This window comes from Physeter macrocephalus, chromosome 7, assembly GCF_002837175.3.
Source record: "Physeter macrocephalus isolate SW-GA chromosome 7, ASM283717v5, whole genome shotgun sequence".
NCBI lineage: Eukaryota > Metazoa > Chordata > Mammalia > Artiodactyla > Physeteridae > Physeter > Physeter macrocephalus.
The window spans coordinates 90,841,590-90,860,740 of record NC_041220.1 but is presented as its reverse complement, the minus strand read 5'-3'; the positions used below and the strand labels follow the sequence as shown (position 1 = coordinate 90,860,740).

General features: G+C 36.7%; 1 protein-coding gene across 5 annotated transcripts in view; it reads left to right on the top strand.

The window, feature by feature from the left end:
- Window positions 1-19,151, top strand: part of STIM2 (stromal interaction molecule 2) — a 170,656-nt gene that overhangs the window by 118,849 nt on the left and 32,656 nt on the right. For all 5 annotated transcript variants that reach the window (XR_002891155.3, XR_008617845.1, XM_024119383.3 and 2 more), the window contains exon 4: window positions 18,357-18,468. Coding sequence is in view for 3 of the 5 variants with exons in the window: in XM_024119383.3 (XP_023975151.1) it covers window positions 18,357-18,468 (112 nt within the window). In the remaining 2 variants the exon portion in view is untranslated. The remainder of the gene's footprint in view (window positions 1-18,356; window positions 18,469-19,151) is intronic.

Here is a 19,151-nt window from a genome sequence, read left to right as displayed (position 1 = left end):
CATGTGGGATCTTCCCGGACCGGGGCACGAACCCGTGTCCCCTGCATCGGCAGGCGGATTCTCAACCACTGCGCCACCAGGGAAGCCCTGGAAGGTGCACTTTCTTGAAAGTCTGTAGAGGAGAGTTTTCAGGAAGTGATGGATGGTTGTATAGTTGAGGGCATAGTCCACCATATTGCAAAGTATCTGCTGAGAGCCCTCATGAAGAATCTTTTTTTAGTTCTCTGTAATAAGAATAGTTGTATTCCTGAGGGGATGATTTGTGCTTATCTTGTGAACCCTGTGACTGATTTTATTTCCTTCTTTGTCTACTTTTTGTAGCTTTTATTAAGGACCTCATTTATATTTTGTGCATGCTTTTAGTATGATTTTATTTCTCTGGTCCATTGACATCCTTCATGTTTTATTCTCTTTATGTTATATGAATCTTTGGAAGTCATTTCTTCTCTCTCTCTGTCTCTCTCACTGGGGGATAGAGAGAGGAGAGATGAAAAGTGTGGCCAGTAGTGCTAAATAGAGAAATACAATGTATTGGAAAAAAGCCATTAGATATGACAAGAAGAAAATCATTAACCTGCAGGATATCACTTTAAACATTGGTATGGGGAATTGACTCACGTATACACACGGAATAAATCTTAAAAAAGATTTAAGTGGAAGCAACCCAAATGTCCATCAACAGATAAATGGATAAGCAAAATGTGTTATACAATGGAGTATTATTCAGTCTTAAAAAGTAAGGAAATTCTGACCTATGTTACAACATGGATGAACCTTGAAGACATTACGCTAAGTGAAATAAGTCAGTCACAAAAAGGCAAATACAGTATGATTCCGCTTATATGAGCTACCTAGAGTAGTCAAAATCATAGAGACAGTAGAATAGTGGTTGCTGGGGGCTAGGGGGAGGGGAATGGGGAGTTACTGGTTAATTGGTACAGAGTTTCCATTTTGCAAGATGAAGAGAGTTGTAGAGTTGGATGGTGGTGATGGTTACACAACAATATGAATACTTAATACTATTGAGCTATACACTTAAAAATGGTTAAGATGGTAAATTTTATGTTATGTGTATTTTGCCACAATAAAAAATGATTTAAGACAATGAGTAGATAGGAAGTAGATATATGGGTAACCCCCTATTTAAGGGGTAGGCAAGAAAATGGAGGAAATTGAATGGTAGTTACAAATAGGTAGTATGATCAAGTAAAGGGTTTTCTTAAGAACTGGTAGATCTGATTATGCTGAAAGAAAAAGAGAAGTACTCTACTGACATTTTAAAAAGTTGAACATTTAAAAAATTTTTCATTTCAGCAAGGATTTTGTTCAAAAAGTACTACCACTATGTATAAGAGTTGGAAGTTGGGATTACATCTTAATGTAATAAATGTCAGTATTTATTTTCTTTATGGATAAGTATGTTGGTTTATGGATTGAAAAGATATTGTTAGGTTAATAAAAAATGAATTTAAGCTAAGACAGGCAAGAAACTAGTTGACAGAGTAATTCTTCATTGCTAGATGGCACTATCACTAGCCATTTTCAAATCCTTCGCAGAATTTACTTCCCATGAAGAATTTGAGTGACAGTTCTTTTAAAACAATGCCTTGAACTTTTTGGAAGGGATTAGAGGTGGGCTAGGAAAAGGGGAAATGGGAGGGTGAGTAATTAGAAAGGGGAGGCCCAAGAAGTTCTTTACCCTTTACATATGCTTATTTGTTTGTTTGGTTTCTGAATTATATATTGTAAGAATATAGAATTCTAACATCCTTATTTTCCATGTTTTGACCAGTACCAAATATTTTGTGGCAGAATTTTAATGATAGTGCTACAGCTCTACTACAATGAATAATAATAGGTTTCTGTGTGCTAGCTGCATACCCACTCATCCAGAGCCTGTGACCTTAGCAAAGGTAAGCATATCCCAGATTGCAGTGTGAGATAGTTGAAGATTGATCTGCTTTGGTAGTTGTTTACATTTCTCTCATCTGTTTTTAATGAGCATGCTCAATTGCATGAATCTGACCATGACTTTAGACTGCATTCTCTTTTAGATGTGTTATTGGAAGCTTTTGAAAAAGGGAAGGTTAAGTTTTAAGTTAGTGGATATATGTTTTAGGACTGTGTCTAGATTCTTTGAGTGTTTTTCAGGAATGCCCCAAAAGTAATCACTCTAGTTTCTAATGGAGCCTGCACTATATTAAGTACTGGAGGCTGAATTTATCACAAAACTAAACACTTAATAAATTAATGTGCATAACTGATTGTTCAACATGCTTTGTTGATTGGCTTGAAATTACAGTATACTATGTCTTCTCTCTTTTTTTACTACAGAGCTTTATTTTAAAGTTTGAGCAGTTTATATGTCTTAATAAGTCTTTTTTTAGTGGCAGAAGATAAAGAGAGAGACTCAAATTACTTCAAGTAATGGGAAATTAGTTGTAAGGATACTCTTTCATCAATGATTTTATTAATTGCAAGTGACTCACTGGCATTATTCTGGGTTTTGGGGTTAGAGCATTGAGCAAAATAGATATCCTACCTTCATGAAGTTAGCACTCTTTTAGGAAGACAGATAATGAACAAGTTTGCATGTGTGTGTGTGTGTAGATATATATACACTCACAGGACTGCTGGAACAGATTAGTGACATGATACAAGTAAAGCAGGGTAATACATGGTCGGTGACTAGGTAGGATGGGGGCTATTTAAGTAATGTAGTCAAGGAGGAACTTCCCAAAGAAGTGATATTTGATATAGACCTGAGTGATGAGAGAGAGTGAGTCACAGGAAGGTCTGGATGATGTATATTCCAGGTTTAGAGATCAGCCAGGCTAAGTCTGAGGCTGGAATGACCTCAGAGTATTTAGGGGACTATATAGAAGGCTGGTGTAGCTAGATGGTCATAAGGAATGGGGAGAGTGGTAGGAGACAAGTAAGATCACTGGGATAAACAGGGGCCAGATCTCATAAGGCCTTGAAGGGCCTAGTAAAGAATGTGGGATTTATTTTAAGTATAATGTCAGTATACTTACTGAAAGTCTAGCTCCATTTAGGAGTTTCGAGCTAAGTGAGGATGTGTGGTCTATCTTTTGAAAAGATTATGTAGTTACTGCGTGGATATTAGACTCTGGAGAAAAGAGGCAGGAGTAGAAGTAAAAGGCCTGTTGAGGGTCTTGCGGTGAGCTGGTAGAGGGAGGTAGCAGAGAGGTCTGATTTGAGGTATAGTTTGAAGGAATAGCTGGCAGGATTTGCTGTTGGATTAGATTTAGGAAGTTGATGGGGGTGGGGACAGGAATTAAGGATGGTGCCTAGGTTTTATGTATCTGTGGTATTAAAATTTCTTGGAGATGGAGGCAGTTAGGGGAAAAAGAAGTTGAAACAGGCTCAGTTGGGCCTGATCAATAACGGGGAAAAAAAAAACACGTTGAGAAACATGGAGATCACGATGCAAAGAAGTGAAGGACTGAATGCTGAGAGGAGAAGGATCCTGGAAAGAAGAAAGAGAAGACGTGACCAGTGAGGTATGAGGGGAACCGGGAGAATCTAGAGTGCTGAAGTATATGAAGGAAATATTTTAAGAAAGAAGGCATAGTCAGTGTCAGGTGCTCCAGAAGTTTGAGTAAGCTCACGACAGAGACCTACCATTGGATCGGCAAAGTAGAGGCTGAGGTTGCTGGTGATCTCGACAAAGCAGTTGCACTGTAGTGGTGGAAGTGAACGTCAGATCGGAGTGGATAAAGGAGGAAGTGCAGATAGTAAATATTGTTGACTTTCAAAAGGAGGAGAAGAGAAGTGGGGCTGTGATAACCTGAAGATAAATATGATATGAAGGCAGTTTTTTTTATTTTTTAAAAGGTGGAAATATACAAAAGTGTGTTTATTAATGGAATGACCCAGTTGAGAAAAAATTGATGTAGGAGAAAATCTATATTAATTAAAAACTATCTTTATTTAACTTAAGGAAAGTGTAGGTATGTAGTCAGGGGCTTAATCCACCCTGGTTATCTGCATTTCTCTGTTTCTTTCTGGATTTTGCTTTTATTTTCTCCTGCTGCATTTCCTAGAGGCTAAACTGTGGCTGTGGGCAGTTGTAGACTTACCTTTTCCCAGGATCTTGACCAAAGAGAAAGGAGTCTTTCCTGCCTGCTCTAGTTCGAAAAAGTTCAGGAAGTAACTGGCTTAGGTCATGTGGCGATGTCCTCTGATTACTTCCTTTTCTGACCCCCTTTCCCTGGTGATCGTGAGTCTTGTCTCAGAAGACGACAGAGAGAAAAGGGGTACCTAGTTGACAAACAGCTATAACAGATTGATGAGCAAGAGAGACTAGACTTTGACAAGAGTAGGTAGAAGAAAAGCTTAAAAGGTTATTCTGGATCCAGAAGTAGGTGTGTGGGGTCTGGCAGCATGGGTCACAAGATGTAAAATATAGCCACTCCTTCAGAAAATCTGATATGTTCTTGACATTTTCAGGACAGAATTTTTGGACTATAAATGGATTTTCTCATATACCTCTTTTTTTCCCCACTCTGAATTTTATGATGAGTATATTATTTCCCAAATACAGATGCTTTATTAAATCCCATTTTGGTATTTTAATTAAATGAGCGAATATAACTCTCATCACTGGACACTATATCAGTAAATTTTGCTCTACTTCTACCCTTTCCAAAATCTTCCTCACTGTTACAGATTTTCACCTCTGCACAGCTCTTTTTACTTTGACAAGGTGAAACCCTGACTTTGTTCACCTAGATCACCAGACATGTCTTTACTGTGCAAGAGGAAACATGGGTGTTTTTAAAAGCATCATTGGAGGATCAAAGAAGTGAATTCGAGGAGGCAAATACTAGGTGCTGTCATTCTGAGTTAGTTTGGAAATCTTGAGAAAGTGATGCCCTCCAGATACATGTTAAGTTTAGGGAATATATGATTCTTGCAACATGACCTAAACACCCCCAAAAGGCAAATAGTATTCATCACGCTTAAGTAATATCTAAGAATACCAACTACTGTTCACAACTACTGGTAACTTTACTGTAAAGAGCCTAAGAATGTAGAAGGTTTTTGCAGTGCTGTGTCTTCATGATGTCCTAGAGTTCTTATCTTTTGAGTTACTCATGAATTTTTGCCAAGTGAGGTCTTCTCAGTAGGGAAAAGAACAAATATAACATTAGAGAGTCGATGAATATAAAGTTTATAAAGACGTCCAGAGAATTGTCTAGGAAGATATGCTTTTATGAAATTATAAAAAGAGTTATTAAATTATAAGTAGTTATAGGCAGTACTTTGCTGTTATCGATTCTAAGAAAAGCAATACTTTTATGAGATTTAGACTACTATAAGAAATGGAAGTTTTATTTAGTTTACGGTGCTGTCTTCATTTTATATATATATAATATTTATTTATTTATTTGGCTACCCTGGGTCTTAGTTGCGGCTCATAGGACCTTTCAGTTGCAGCATGCATGCAGGATCCAGTTCCCCGACCAGGGATCGAACCCGGGGCCCCCCGCACTGGGAGTGTGGAGTTTTAACTGCTGGACCACCAGGGAATTCCCTTCTATATTTTTTAATGAAAAATTTGGATAATATTTTTTCAGAAATTAATTTGATGTCATTGTGATTATCTTTCATTTTTCTTAATAGGAAGGAAGGAGCAGAATTCTCTGAAATACCAAATTGGTGTAATATTTTTATTAGTAGCATTTGTGTAGACTGAAGACATGGATAAATTACGAATAGATATGGTATTTGTCTTCTGGAATGTAAGAATTTGTTTATTTTGCAAGTAAATTGGTTAGGCAGGACTTAGAGGTCACTTCTATGGTTTTTGGTTTGTCAACACTTCCATTAAAATAGATAATCATTACACAGTAGAAATAAGAGGGCAATTATAATTTAAGAAGAACTCTGAATTTAATTATTTGGAAATAACTTGCTGTTTTGTCTCCAACACTGTTTCCCCAAAGTAAGCAGAATTACTTTCTTCCCCATTGACACAGCTGGGGCCTGAAAAAGAAAAAAAAAAGTTAAAGCAGGAAAGCGCTTCTGGATCTGGGAAATAAGTCAATTTAAGAGAACAAAGAAATATAACTGGGAATTATTGAATAGACAATTAGAAAAGGCAAAAAAAAAAAAAAGTTAAAGCAGGAAAGCGCTTCTGGATCTGGGAAATAAGTCAATTTAAGAGAACAAAGAAATATAACTGGGAATTATTGAATAGACAATTAGAAAAGGCAAAAAAAAAAAAAGTTATTTCAACTCCAGCTCTACTTTTACAGTAGCGAAATAGTAAAGTTTAAATGTCTTAGAGTTTTAAACCAATGTAGTCACGATGTTCTTAAAAAAAAAAAAACTACTTAAATTTCAGGTTATTCCTGAATGCAGCCAAAGTTAAGAGAAGAATTGGTCTTCTTTAAAGTCTAGTTTTCAAAAGTATCATAAATATTTTTGTAGTAGGCTATTATTAGTTTTTTGCTAAATAAACATCATAAATCTGTACTAGAAATTTCCAATATTATGAATTTAGGATCTTACATCTTTTCAACCTGCTACTAAATGAATGTTGAACAACAAGTTAACTTTTTATGGATTCTGAGGCTTTATAATCACTGAGGTCTCTCATCTTTTAGTTACTGGTATCTTGTGAAACTCCAAGATGCAGCTGTCCTCTCCTAGAGACAGTATTCCGTAGAAAGTGTGGAGGTTCACTTCCTAGATTCAACTCTTTGTGTAACACTTAGTATATTTTGTTCCCCTTGGGCAAGTACCTTAATCTTTCTGTCTTTAACTTTCCCCATCTGTAAAACGTAGGTAGTAATAGTACCCACCTTAGAGGATTGTGTTCAGGATTAAACGAGTTAATCAATATATAGAGCTTAGAACAATACTTGACAGCTAATAAGGGCCTAATGTTTGCTATTATCATTGTTAGTGTTAAAAGATTACCATACTTTCTTGAAGAAAACCATAAACTACAAAAGTAGTGAAGTTAGCAATTATTAGAACTCTCTGCCTGCATAATTGAAAAAGAAAGATTATTAATACAGTTTTTTTAATTGAAAGCAATTTCAAATTTAGTGAAAAGTTGCAGGACCAGAACAAAGAACTCATATACACTTTGTCCAGAGACCCTCATTCCAATTTTGCCTTTTATCCTCATAATGACCTTTATAGCCAAAGGATCCAAGAGTATTCATTATACCCAGTTGTCCTGAATTTGTAGTCTTCTTTAATCTGGAACAATTCCATAGTATTTCCTTGCCTTGCATGTCTTTGGCTAGTAATTGTCAAAAGTGTCATTTTGTAGATTGTATCTAAATTAGGATTTGTTTGATGTTTTCATATGATTAGATCCCCGTTAGGCATTTTGGGCTGGACTGTCACAGAAATGATTCTTTTCATTCAATCCTTTTGAGTGGCACATGGTGTCAGTTTGTCTTATGTGGTGTTACCTTTGATCACTTGATTAAGATAGTGTCTACTCCGTTGCTGTAACTGTAAAGTTACTTTTTTCCCCCTTTGTAATTAATATTTTTTGTGTGTGTGTGGAAACTTGGAGACTTTGTAACATCACATTCCTCATATCACTTTCACCCACTAGTTTCAGCACCTGTGAATGTTTCTTGCCTGAATTATTTATTACTCTGATGGTTGCCAAATTGTAATTTTTCAAATTCCATCATTCCTTCTATTTATTAGTTGCATTTTACTATAAGGAAGAAATTTAAACAGCGTATTGTTAACATCTTGTCCTGTGAAAATGGTGGGAGATAACAGACATATCTTGAAAATAGAAATTGGGGAAATAGTGAATCTCAAAATCTTATGACTGTTCTGAAGGTTGATCTTCTGCATTTATTCATTTATATCAGCATGGACTCCTGGATTTGTTGCTCTCATTATTTTAGTGCTTAAATTGTCCCAACTATGGCTAGTGGGAAGCCTTTCAAGCTGGCTTTTCTATTCTTTCATATGTATGTCTCTATCATTTTTTGAGCTTTCCTTATATTCTGGCACAAAAAGATGTTCCAGGCTTATTTTTATTTTTATTTTCTTTTCGGTACGCGGACCTCTCACTGTTGTGGCCTCTCCCGTTGCGGAGCACAGGCTCCGGACGCGCAGGCTCAGCGGCCATGGCTCACGGGCCTAGCCGCCCTGCGGCATGTGGGATCTTCCCGGACCGGGGCACGAACCCGTGTTCCCTGCATCGGCAGGCGGACTCTCAACCACTGTGCCACCAGGGAAGCCCTCCAGGCTTACTCTGTTATTTCTCAGCCCTACCCCTGGAAACAACCATTTCTCCAAGGAGTTCTGGTTACTTTTAGTTGAGGTGGTATTTAGAAACCAAGATTTGCACACTAGGTGTTCTCCTTGCTACTGAGGTATTATTCCCAGGCCTTCTCAGTGGACAGAGTTAAGAAACACACACACACATCTCTATTTACTTCTCTCTCTAAATTAGAAGTCACGAGTTCTCACTGATACCTGATACCAGTTCACATTGATACCAGTCTAACACTACTGGATTAATTCTAGCTGGTTAATTCTAGTTAACTTCTTTCCCTATTTGTATCTCATTTCACTGACCATGAAACACCTAGCTCTGTTACCTTCAATATATTTTCTAATTTGCTGAGTCCCCCTGTACATATTCAGTCTTTTGACACCATTGGGCTGCTCCCTCCCTCAGGAGCCTGCCTTGTAGGGACCTCGTGTTCCCGTTGTCCTCATTATGCAGACTCTGCCCACCACTAGCCTATCTTCCCATCCTCACATGGAACCCAGCTACTGCTGGGCAATTTGAGAATTAAAAAAGACTTTGGAGAGAAGTCGAGTGAGCACTATACAGTGACATTGTATTAAGGAGTTCATCTTTATGAATTTATTTTTATCACTGAAGCACATTATTCACATTTTTCCTTCATCACATAACTCTAGCTATTGACAAAGGTCCCCTGTGAATGGGGAGGCTATTTAGTATTTTAATGTTTCAATCATTGTGTCACTAGTACTCAGAAAACAAGTGAACTTTTCCTAAATTGTTTTGGCATTAATAGTAATGAGTTAAACCTCTAGTCTATGTAGTAGTTGAAACCTAAATTGGAAAATGCTGTATACCAAGTAAATGCAGCTAATAGCATTTGTGAACTGTTAGAATTTTAAATGCTACATGTACTAGAAAAAGTCATATCAAAGTTTCTAGGTAATATTATCTTGAAAATGGTTTTACCATTGGTATTGGTGAATTTTTCTATTCTAGGAGAAATAAGGATTAACACGTTTTGCGTGTGATGTCTCTTCTTACCTGGAGATGTGTGACAAGAAGCTGTGAAAGCTCCATTGTTAGCTGGCCTTTGATTTAATACCCTTTAGAAATAAGGCATTTATTAACTGGGCTTTGTGGTCATTTTTGTTGAACTTCCTCTTAAAGTCAGTACATTTTCTTACATTGAGCTTTATGTTAGTCTTGGTAATAATTTCTTGACTCTGATGTTTTACGTTTATTTTATCTAGTGCCCAGGAGTAATTACTGTGCACTCAGTAAATATTTGTTGAATATAAGAATCCCAAGTCACCTGTGCAGATAGTCTTTTGAAGAAACTCCCAAATTCCAAGAGAAAAAAAATTGAGCGATTTTGAAATCTTAATAGCAGAAAATTAAAGCAGATGTTTGTAAATATAATAATTATAATTATAGAATTGTTCTTCAACATATTCTTTGAAAAGTAGCATCCTTTCTTTTTTATGAAGCTTAGCCGTACTTTTGAAAAAGTTTGTTGCTTTATCTAGAAATGCCACTCTTTTTAAAGTGAATGCAAAGGTGACATTTTCCTGGCAGCCTTGGTTAATAAATCATTTTGTAATTCATTCACTCATCTAGCAAGTATTAATTGAGTTCCTAAGAAACATCTGCCATTCCACATTTGTTTAGTGCCTGCTGTATTTTTGGCATTGTATATAACATGTTGGGAATATAGAAATGAATAAGAGATATTGTCTGCCCTTAAAGAACTTATTTTCATTTGATGTGAAATACTCTTTGTAGTCTCAGTTCAGTGTTTTAAAAAAAGAAGGTTGAGGGCTGAGTGTAAAGTGGAAGATGCATAACCAGAGATTCAGCCACTCAGTCCCTAACATCTTCGAGGACATCGTAATGAGATGTTTAGGAAAACTTGATTAAACATTTAATCCCTTATAGCTGTTGAGTCCACTGATTTTGTGGACTTACTTATAAAGAAAGCAAATTCCTTGAATTTACTTATTTATTATAAGTAACAGTATTTATTATATTATGATAATAATTTACATTTGTGGAACAGTTTTACCATTCCTAAGAGTTATTTCCACATACATTTTGTTAGTTAATCTTCAGAACAGTCATACAACTTTGAGACTCAATGTTTCTCCAGTTTCTATTTTTTAGATATGTCTTTGTTATCTTTCATCATCTTCACAAAACTAGGTGTTGATGGTATACTCCGTTTAAATGATAAGATTGCAGTTTACAACAGGAAAAATATTAAAGCTTTCCCTAAGTGTCCATTGTACCCCTGTTGGAGAGAGAACACCTGGTAGTTTTTGAGTTCTGAACATTCAGACATTTACCAATATTTATCTAGAGTGTCTAAAAATTACATGTAATTCTTGCATGGTAAAAGGTAAGGAGCTTATGAGAGAAAGTGTGTACTTATTTCTCTTTGATACACCTACTAATATCTACTAATATCTCGACTTCCCAAGTTCAGGGTGTGGCTTTTAGGTGTCCAAATATAGCATGGTGCAGGAATTTAGTCCTGTTAACAGAGACATGCCCCACTGACCACTGTGCAGATGAGGCGCTCACGTGCTGGTTCTGTTCTAAAGATAAGCCTCTCTTGACTATGCTGAGCAGCTGATCATCTGAAGTCTCACTCAGAACTGATACCACACAGTCTATAAACCGCCTGAGTTGAGATTAAGTGTGGAAAGCTTTAAACATTTTCATTTTTTATATTTTAAAAAGTTATTTTTTTAAATGTTTATATTACATTTAGTTAAAGTTGCTTTTCATCAAAGTCCTGCTATGTTGAACCTTTGGTTAGTTGCAGTTTCCCCAGATAAATTGTCTGTCACTGTAAGAACTTCTGAGGCTTTTGTAACTTAAAATTCTTAGTTGAAATTGAATTTGGAGAAGCTGTGAATACTGGTCTGCACCTATATTTTAGAAATTAGTACGTCACATAAACATGCCAGTAATTCACATATTTTTCAAACGACAAATAATTTTTAGCTTGCGTATCAGAGTAGCTTCAAAATATAGAACTTGTTTTTACTAACCATTTCATATGGCCAACTTTAAGTATAGTTACTTTTGTTAACAATGTTTCTTCTTTCTCCTTCCTGACCCCCTTACCACACCTTTTGTTACTTATAAAGAAGTTTTCATACTTTAATAGAAAGTAGTAAGTGTGTAGTAACTGTACTGTATGTAGCTATATGGTACTGTATTAAAATATCACAAGTTGATTTCTTTGAAATACATTAGTTTCCCAAAAGAAACTGTTAAAGCAATGTTAGTTGCTTTCCTAACATTAAGAACATTACAAATGTTTTTATCATAAATTTAGAAGATAGCAGTTTTTAAAAAGTAGTAGGAGATATTAAGAAATGAAATGCAGAGTAAATGTAAATGGTCTGTCTGTTATACGCAAGGTGTGACACAGCTGATGGTGGCTTTGAAATTTTCTCAGTATGCAGAGGAGGGGAGGAGGAAGTGCATAATGGTTAAGAGTTGGGGCTTTGAAGTCGATGTAGTTTTGAATCCTGTCTCCACTGCTTACTTGGTGTGTGAATTTGGACAAGTTACGCATACTCTCTGAGACTCAGCTTCCTGATCTGTAAACCAAGATTATAATATTACTCCTAAAACCTAGTTCATAGCATTGTTGAAAGGATTTCATGAGATAATTCATGTAAAGCATTTAGCACAGTTCCTGGAACTTGCCAAGCGCTCACAAAATGTTAGGTACTGCTTTATTAACATGTCTCTACATGCACACTAATGCTTTATAATTAGAAATTAGTTTTCTCCCTCACAGTATTTAGGTGATTTCACAAATCATCTTTGAAGGCTTTTAGGACAGCATGTACTTAATATTAAATACAACAGATGAAAACTTAGATCGTGGTACTTCACTAAGCTGTTTTGTATTTTTAGGCCTGTGACTTAATACAAGTATATGACTAAGTGCACTGGGTGCATTGGTTTTATAAGATTGCCTTCTGCAGATGAAATGAGCAAGTAAATACATTATTTAAATCTTCTGAAGTTTCTCTTTTACACTGTTCATGCCTGTCACATTTGGTTAAGGCAGAGATGGACTGGAAGCACACAAATTCTCATCTCATCCAACTGTCAAACACATGGCTATAAACTAGCACCTTAACCTCCATTGTTAGTCTCTTTGATCCTCTTTTGGACTCAGGGATTCTCTCTTTGAAATGGGATATCATGAAAACAGTATTGTTTGTCTTTCATTCCACTATGGGATAGCAAGTAGACACAAAAACAAAACGAAACAGGTTCTTTAAGGAAGAAAAAAGTCAGTTATATATTCAGCTAATACTTAAATGGCAACTTTATGCTGGGCTGCTGGAAGCTTACAGTATGATAGGAACATAAGATGTAATTAAGCAAACTGTTATAAAATAAGGCAGCACATATGATATGCCATTTGGTAGAAATAGTAAGTACTATAGAAATTCAGGGGAGGGAGAGATCACTTTCAGTTGGAGTGTTTCTTCTACTTATAACCTAGTTTGTACAACTGAGCATGTACCTATGCATGACTCATGAGTTTTTTTTAGAAGGCTGCTTTTGCTGGGTGGCCACAGGAATGCTTGATTCTTTACCTCTCTGTTGCTGGGTATTTCTAGCCCTTACTATCTCTTCGTTCTCCCCATTACTATAGCTTCTACTGCTGTCTCCCCTGAGGCCCAGTTACTGTTTTTCATCTTTTCAAAGTGTTGGTCCAAACTAATTATATGGAGGTGGCATTGACAATAGCAAGTAGGAGGGGCAAGAAAGAGGAACTGTTTTGGTGTAGAATCAGGAATCTCATTCCCTATTACAGAAAGAGCCCTTTAGATAGCAGCAAAGGGAGCATGGAAAGGAGAGTCCTCATAGTGACTCTGTTCCTGTGAAAAATCCATAAATGTTGTTCTCCCACACCCCCTCGTCTCCTGGAGATTTGGTTCTAGTCACCATCCTGTCCCCACTCTCCCCTGTCCCACACTACTTCCTTTGTTCCAGAGCCCTGCTCCAGCTCTCAATCCCCTGACTCTTTGAAATCTTACCCTTCAGGCTGTTAGAGCCCCCTTTTCAAGTCCTAGGAGTCAGTCCCATGATGAAGAACTGGTGTGGCTCCATTGGGCTATTGTGTTACTACCTCCAGGCCTTCACTAGGCCATGATGCTTACTTAATGCCTTTAGTGGAATCCTGAATCCATTAACGCAGTTACCCACAGCAGATTGCTCATATGTAATGTTTAACTCTTGAATTACTATTAGTACTGTAAGTCTGGAAGCTTTTTTTCTATGAGAAAATGTGTTTTGAATTTTAACGTTAAATAGTGAGCTCTTCTTTTAAATCAGGAGCCACCTATATTGGCAGTGAACTTGGAGTCAGAAGATTTGAGTTACGTGCTAGCTGTGTAACTACATGGCCTCTCTTGGCTCAGGTTCTCTCTGTAGACGGTAGAGGTAACAGCTGTCTCTGATGTGGTTTGGAGGTGTTAAATGAGAATGTATGTGAAAGTGTGTAGTAAAATGTAAAATCCTATATCAAAGGAATGTGGCATTATGGTGTTAATAATCACTGTGTTAGGTAAAAGAACAAGTTCCTGCCCTCTGGGAACTCATCATCCAGAGGGTAACACAAGCACAGACAATCACGTTAGAGTATGTGATAAATCCTTTGGCAGATATAGGTACATGTGATCAGGGGCGCAAGGAAGAGCATCTATAATCTGGAAATGGATAGATAGGGAAAACTTTGTGGGGGAGTGACTTCCTGATCCGAAGGCTAAGGAAGAGCAAGCCTGGCTGGCAAAGAAGGAAGAAGGGAAAGCCATTCCAGGTTGAAGGAGTGGCATGGGGGAATATGGCAGATCTAGAAAGCTGCATATATGGTTTCAAGTACGGAGCATAAACTGTCTACTTGTAGTGCCTAATTTGATTATGAGGACCACTTACCTAACTCTAAAGAGGTAATGTTATTGTACAGTGGTAGACAATTCTAGAAATGGACTTGGTCTGGAACCTGGTTTGACCATTTAGTAATCTGTTTTATCTAATTAAAAACTTCACCTTCATAAACTTATAGGTTCAGTATGATGATGAAGGTACCTACTTCAAAACGGTTGTTGCAATGGTGGTTTGAAATAAGTTTTGCAAATCTCCTGGTGTTTAATAAACATGTAGTAAATGTTAGGAACAGTTTTGTTGCTGTCCTAAAAGTTCTTAGAGTTACTTTTTCCCGCTCAGTATTCTATAATCTCCTGTTCTAGGTTAACAGTTTAGCAATATTTTAAACGTTATCTCTTGTTCATTATAACGAAATCATAAAAACAGAATTTGAATGAATTTTAAAGATGGTCTAGCTCAATTTCATTATTTTGTGTGTGTGTTGAGAAACTGAGTCACAGTTAAATAATCTGGCCATGATATCACAATGAGTTAGTGACACAGCTGGGACTAGAATCAGGTTTGAATTCCAGAGTTCTTTCCATTGGTCTTGGAATAAATTGCCAAAAATCACTCAAAGACACCAACCTATGGCACTGGCCACAATTTCTAGCAGAAGCAATATAAGTTAACAATGTAGAAACTGACATTTCTGTAGCTTTACAGATTTAAAAAAATCTGTATTTTTTAAGGAGTATCATATCCTTCTCTGCCTGCCCTCTGGTAGGAATGGTATTTAGCAACAGCACATGTGAAAGAGCAGTGAGAGGCAGATAATAAGGAACTGGATAATTCTCTTTTTTAAATTTACTTTTAAAAATTGAAGTATAGTTGATTTATGGATAATTCTTAAATGAATAATTCCTTTGCCATCAAAAATTTGGCATAAAGACAAATTCCATATTTCTGTTTGAATCTCCTTTCTAAAATATGAAAATAGATTTTCATAATACTTCTCAAACACGTTCTACTTCGTTTATTCAAGAGGATCCAATAGATAATTTGTTTAGTGCCTTTTGTGTACCAAGTGCTAGGGCTAGAATGGTGAGCAAGAAAATTATGCTTTAGTGGTATAAACAGATGTTGAAACAGTAATCATACAAATAAATAATCATAATTAGTTAAATGCTATGCCTAAAAGTACAGAGTGATATATGATCATATCGTAATGTTTGAGGAGGCTTAACTGCGATATGAAGGCTCAATAAAGTAAATAGGCAAAGAGGAGTCAGAGGGATAGAGAAAAGGAAAGAGGAAACAGCATGTGCAAAGGCCCTGAGGAAGGACATAGTATTATCTGTCCTAAGAATTGAAAGACAATTTACTGTAATTGGAGCAGAGAAAGCTAATATAAAATACAGCTCCTGCTTATGAGAAGTGAAGGTATTTACTAGGCATCACCGAAGAAACCAAATAGCACAAGAAGAAGAAATAAACCTCCCCCCCACCAAAGTAAAATGTGTGCTCTATGTTAGAATTTTGGAGTTTTACAGATTCATTGAAAAGAAAATTAGTTTAGAACCACTGTAATATTCTATTTATTAGATGGAGTAATACTAGGATTCGTGTACTTTAAACATGTACTATTTTTCATTTGATGTTTCTTCTTTTCTATCTTGGTTCATTGGGAATTGAGGGACTATTTTGATGTACTGGAGTGTTTAGATCAGGGACTTTTGCTTTTGATCAGCTGAACAGCCATAGAAAACGACAGAGAGAATCTTATCCTGTTTTCTTGGCTGAGGTTTTTGTGTGGGTGTGTGAGGTGCAGCTGCACCGTCGGTTTCTTGGCAGTCAAGGCAAGGCAATTCTCAATGCAGTTCATCTTGGATAGGAAGAAACTTAAGATAAAAAGGCTACTTTGCATGTATTAAATTCAGTGGAAAGCACCCAGGGCCTGAACCTTTGGTTGATATTTATTCTAAGTTATTTGGCTAAACGGATACAGCAGCCTCAGGCACATGCCCAAGCTTATGGCAGGAACACGTGAAAGAGAGATCATTAAAAAAATAGTCAAAGCTTTGTCTCAGTATAAAATTATCAAATATCATATGTAATTTAAAAATTAATTTTTGTCAATGATTTAATTAAGCTTTTCCTCTAAAGAACACTTAATGAAAAAGGCAGATTGCTAACACCCAGCTTTGCTTGCAAAAGTTAATTCATAATCAGAAAGATCTTATCTCAGATTTATCACAGATGGATTCCCATCTCTGCTTTTATTGCTCATTTGTTTTCTGCACTCTGGCCTTTTCTGTGATCTATAAGCATTTTGTTTCTCCACACCCTCAGATGAAATGCAGACGAATATGGAGCTCTTTTTTTCAAGCACATTTGCATCCTTTCCTTTGGATAAACCTACAATTGTTCTTCCTACTCTTCAAGTATCAACAGAAATGTCTTGAGTTGCTTCCAGTGTTTAACTGCTTGCTTATATCTCTACTATTATTTAATATTATTGCTCTTAGAGTAGAGTAGAATCAGGTCCTGAGGTCAGTTGGCCTGGGTTCAGATCCAGTTCAGCTACTGCTATCTTGGTCCCGTTAACTTCTCAGTTTCTCATCTCCAAAATGGAGATAATCATGTTAGTGCCTCATAAGTTTTTTTTTTTTTTTTTAAAGGTTTAAAGGGAAAAATGCATACAAAGGGCTTAACTCAAAATAAATGTCTAGGAGAAGAGACATTAGCTATTCTTTTCTTCATGAATTAGAACCAATCTCCTAGACTCCATTAACAGCATATCTTCAACTCTTCTGGGTGATTTCATTTAGTCTGAAGACCATCTGTATGCTCATACTTCTAATTTATATCTCTGTTCCTTACCTCACTCTTCCCCAAGCTTGAGATTTGTATATCTGACTGCTACATATATCTGCACTTAAATATCTAATACATACTTCAAACATAACATGTCTAAAAATAGAACTTTCGATCTCTATCACCTGCCCCTACTTGCCTCCCCAGTTTGTTCCTCCTCATTCTTTCCTATCTCAGTTAGTGATAGCACTCTCCGTACTGTTTTTGGCTTTCCTCTAGCTATCAGACCCCATCCATTTCATCAGAACATCTGAAAGCATTTTCTCCAGTATATGTCCTGAATCTGACCACTTGTCACCATATCCTCTACTAGCACCTTACTTATTAGTCCAAGGGAATATAACCGCTTTTGCTTGGACAGTTATGGAAGGAATGGTCTCCTTATTCCTCTTTGTTTTCAGTCTTGTCTCTCACAATTCATTTTCCACATTGGATAGTGATATTTTAAAAACATAGATTATTTACCTCTCCTTCTTCTTATTGAAATTAGAAAAATATCCAGAATTTTTGAAAGTGTTTTTTGACCTGGCCCCTCTGACTACTTTCTTTCCCTCAAACACAGCTAGTTTCATTCCTTATCTTAAGGTTTTACACCAGCTTTCTCCTCTGTTTGGATTATTTTTTCTCCTAGATCATTACAATGTTGACTCCTTGCAATTTTTAGGTCTTAATTCAGGTAACAGCTCCTCAGAGAGACTTTACCCTGACATCTTTTCTTTCTTAATAGCTGATCACTATCTGAAATTTCTTCCTCTTTTCTTCCTCCTTTTGTTTATTGCCCCTCCCCACTCCCAAAAGAATTTGTTTTATGAGAGCAAGGACTTTATCCATCTTCTTTATTGCCATATTCCCAGTGCTTAGAATGGAACGTGATACTCAGGTTTACAGTATTATATGGATGGATGGCTAAATGAAAGAATGAATGAATAAATATATATCTGGTAAGTTTACAACCAGGGAAATAGTGGATTATTTCGTCTTGTTCAAACTTTGCATAGATGCTTGTTTTAGAATTAACCATGCTAATATTTTGTTATCTTTTCCTTTATGTGTCTTCTCTGTTCTAGATTGTAAGCCCTTAAGGGTAGGAGGTATGTCTCCATTGTTTTTAGCTTTTCGTAGAACACTACATATTATTGTAGTACTTATTATTGATTGACTTGAATTGAAAATTCACTCTAACATCTTTATTTCCGCTGAAGTTATAGTATTGTTATACAATGTCTATGTATATAAATATATATATAATTTATATAAATTCTGAAAGCAGATGTGTTTAAAATATTCCTTCTCTTTTCATCTTTTGCAGTTCATAATTGGACCCTTGAGGACACGCTTCAGTGGTTGATAGAATTTGTTGAACTACCCCAATATGAGAAGAATTTTAGAGACAATAATGTCAAAGGAACAACGCTTCCCAGGTGGGTCTTTATTATTCAAATGTATTTTTTGTATTCCTGGAGAATAATGTTACTTTTCAAAGCAAAATCTACAAGTTACTTCTGTGGCTAAGTGCTCAAAGAAATATTATAAATATATCCATTCTTTGATATCTGTACAGTGTGAATTTGCAAGCTTTAACCAATTTTTTTTGCCTAAATAATCTGGCCTTTTAAAAAATTTATTCCTAAGGAAAGTAATTTTGAAAATTAGAAGGTAGGTCAACTACGTCTTTTTTTTTTTTTTTGCGGTACCTGGGCCTCTCCACTGTTGTGGCCTCTCCCGTTGCGGAGCACAGGGTCCGGACGCGCAGGCTCAGCCGCCATGGCTCATGGGCCCAGCTGCTCCGCGGCATGCGGGATCTTCCCGGACCGGGGCACGAACCCGTGTCCCCTGCATCGGCAGGCGGACTCTCAACCACTGCGCCACCAGGGAAGCCCCAACTATATCTTTTTTAGATAACATCAAAGGGCCAACCTCTGTGGAGCAGCTAAGCCTGCGATCTGCAACTACTGAGCCAGCGTGCTGCAACTACTGAAGCCAACACTCCTAGAGCCCGTGTTCCACAAAAAGAGAAGCCACCGCGATGAGAAGCCCGTGCACTGCAACGAAGAGTAGCCCCCACTCGCTGCAACTAGAGAAAGCCCGTGCACAGCAACGAAGA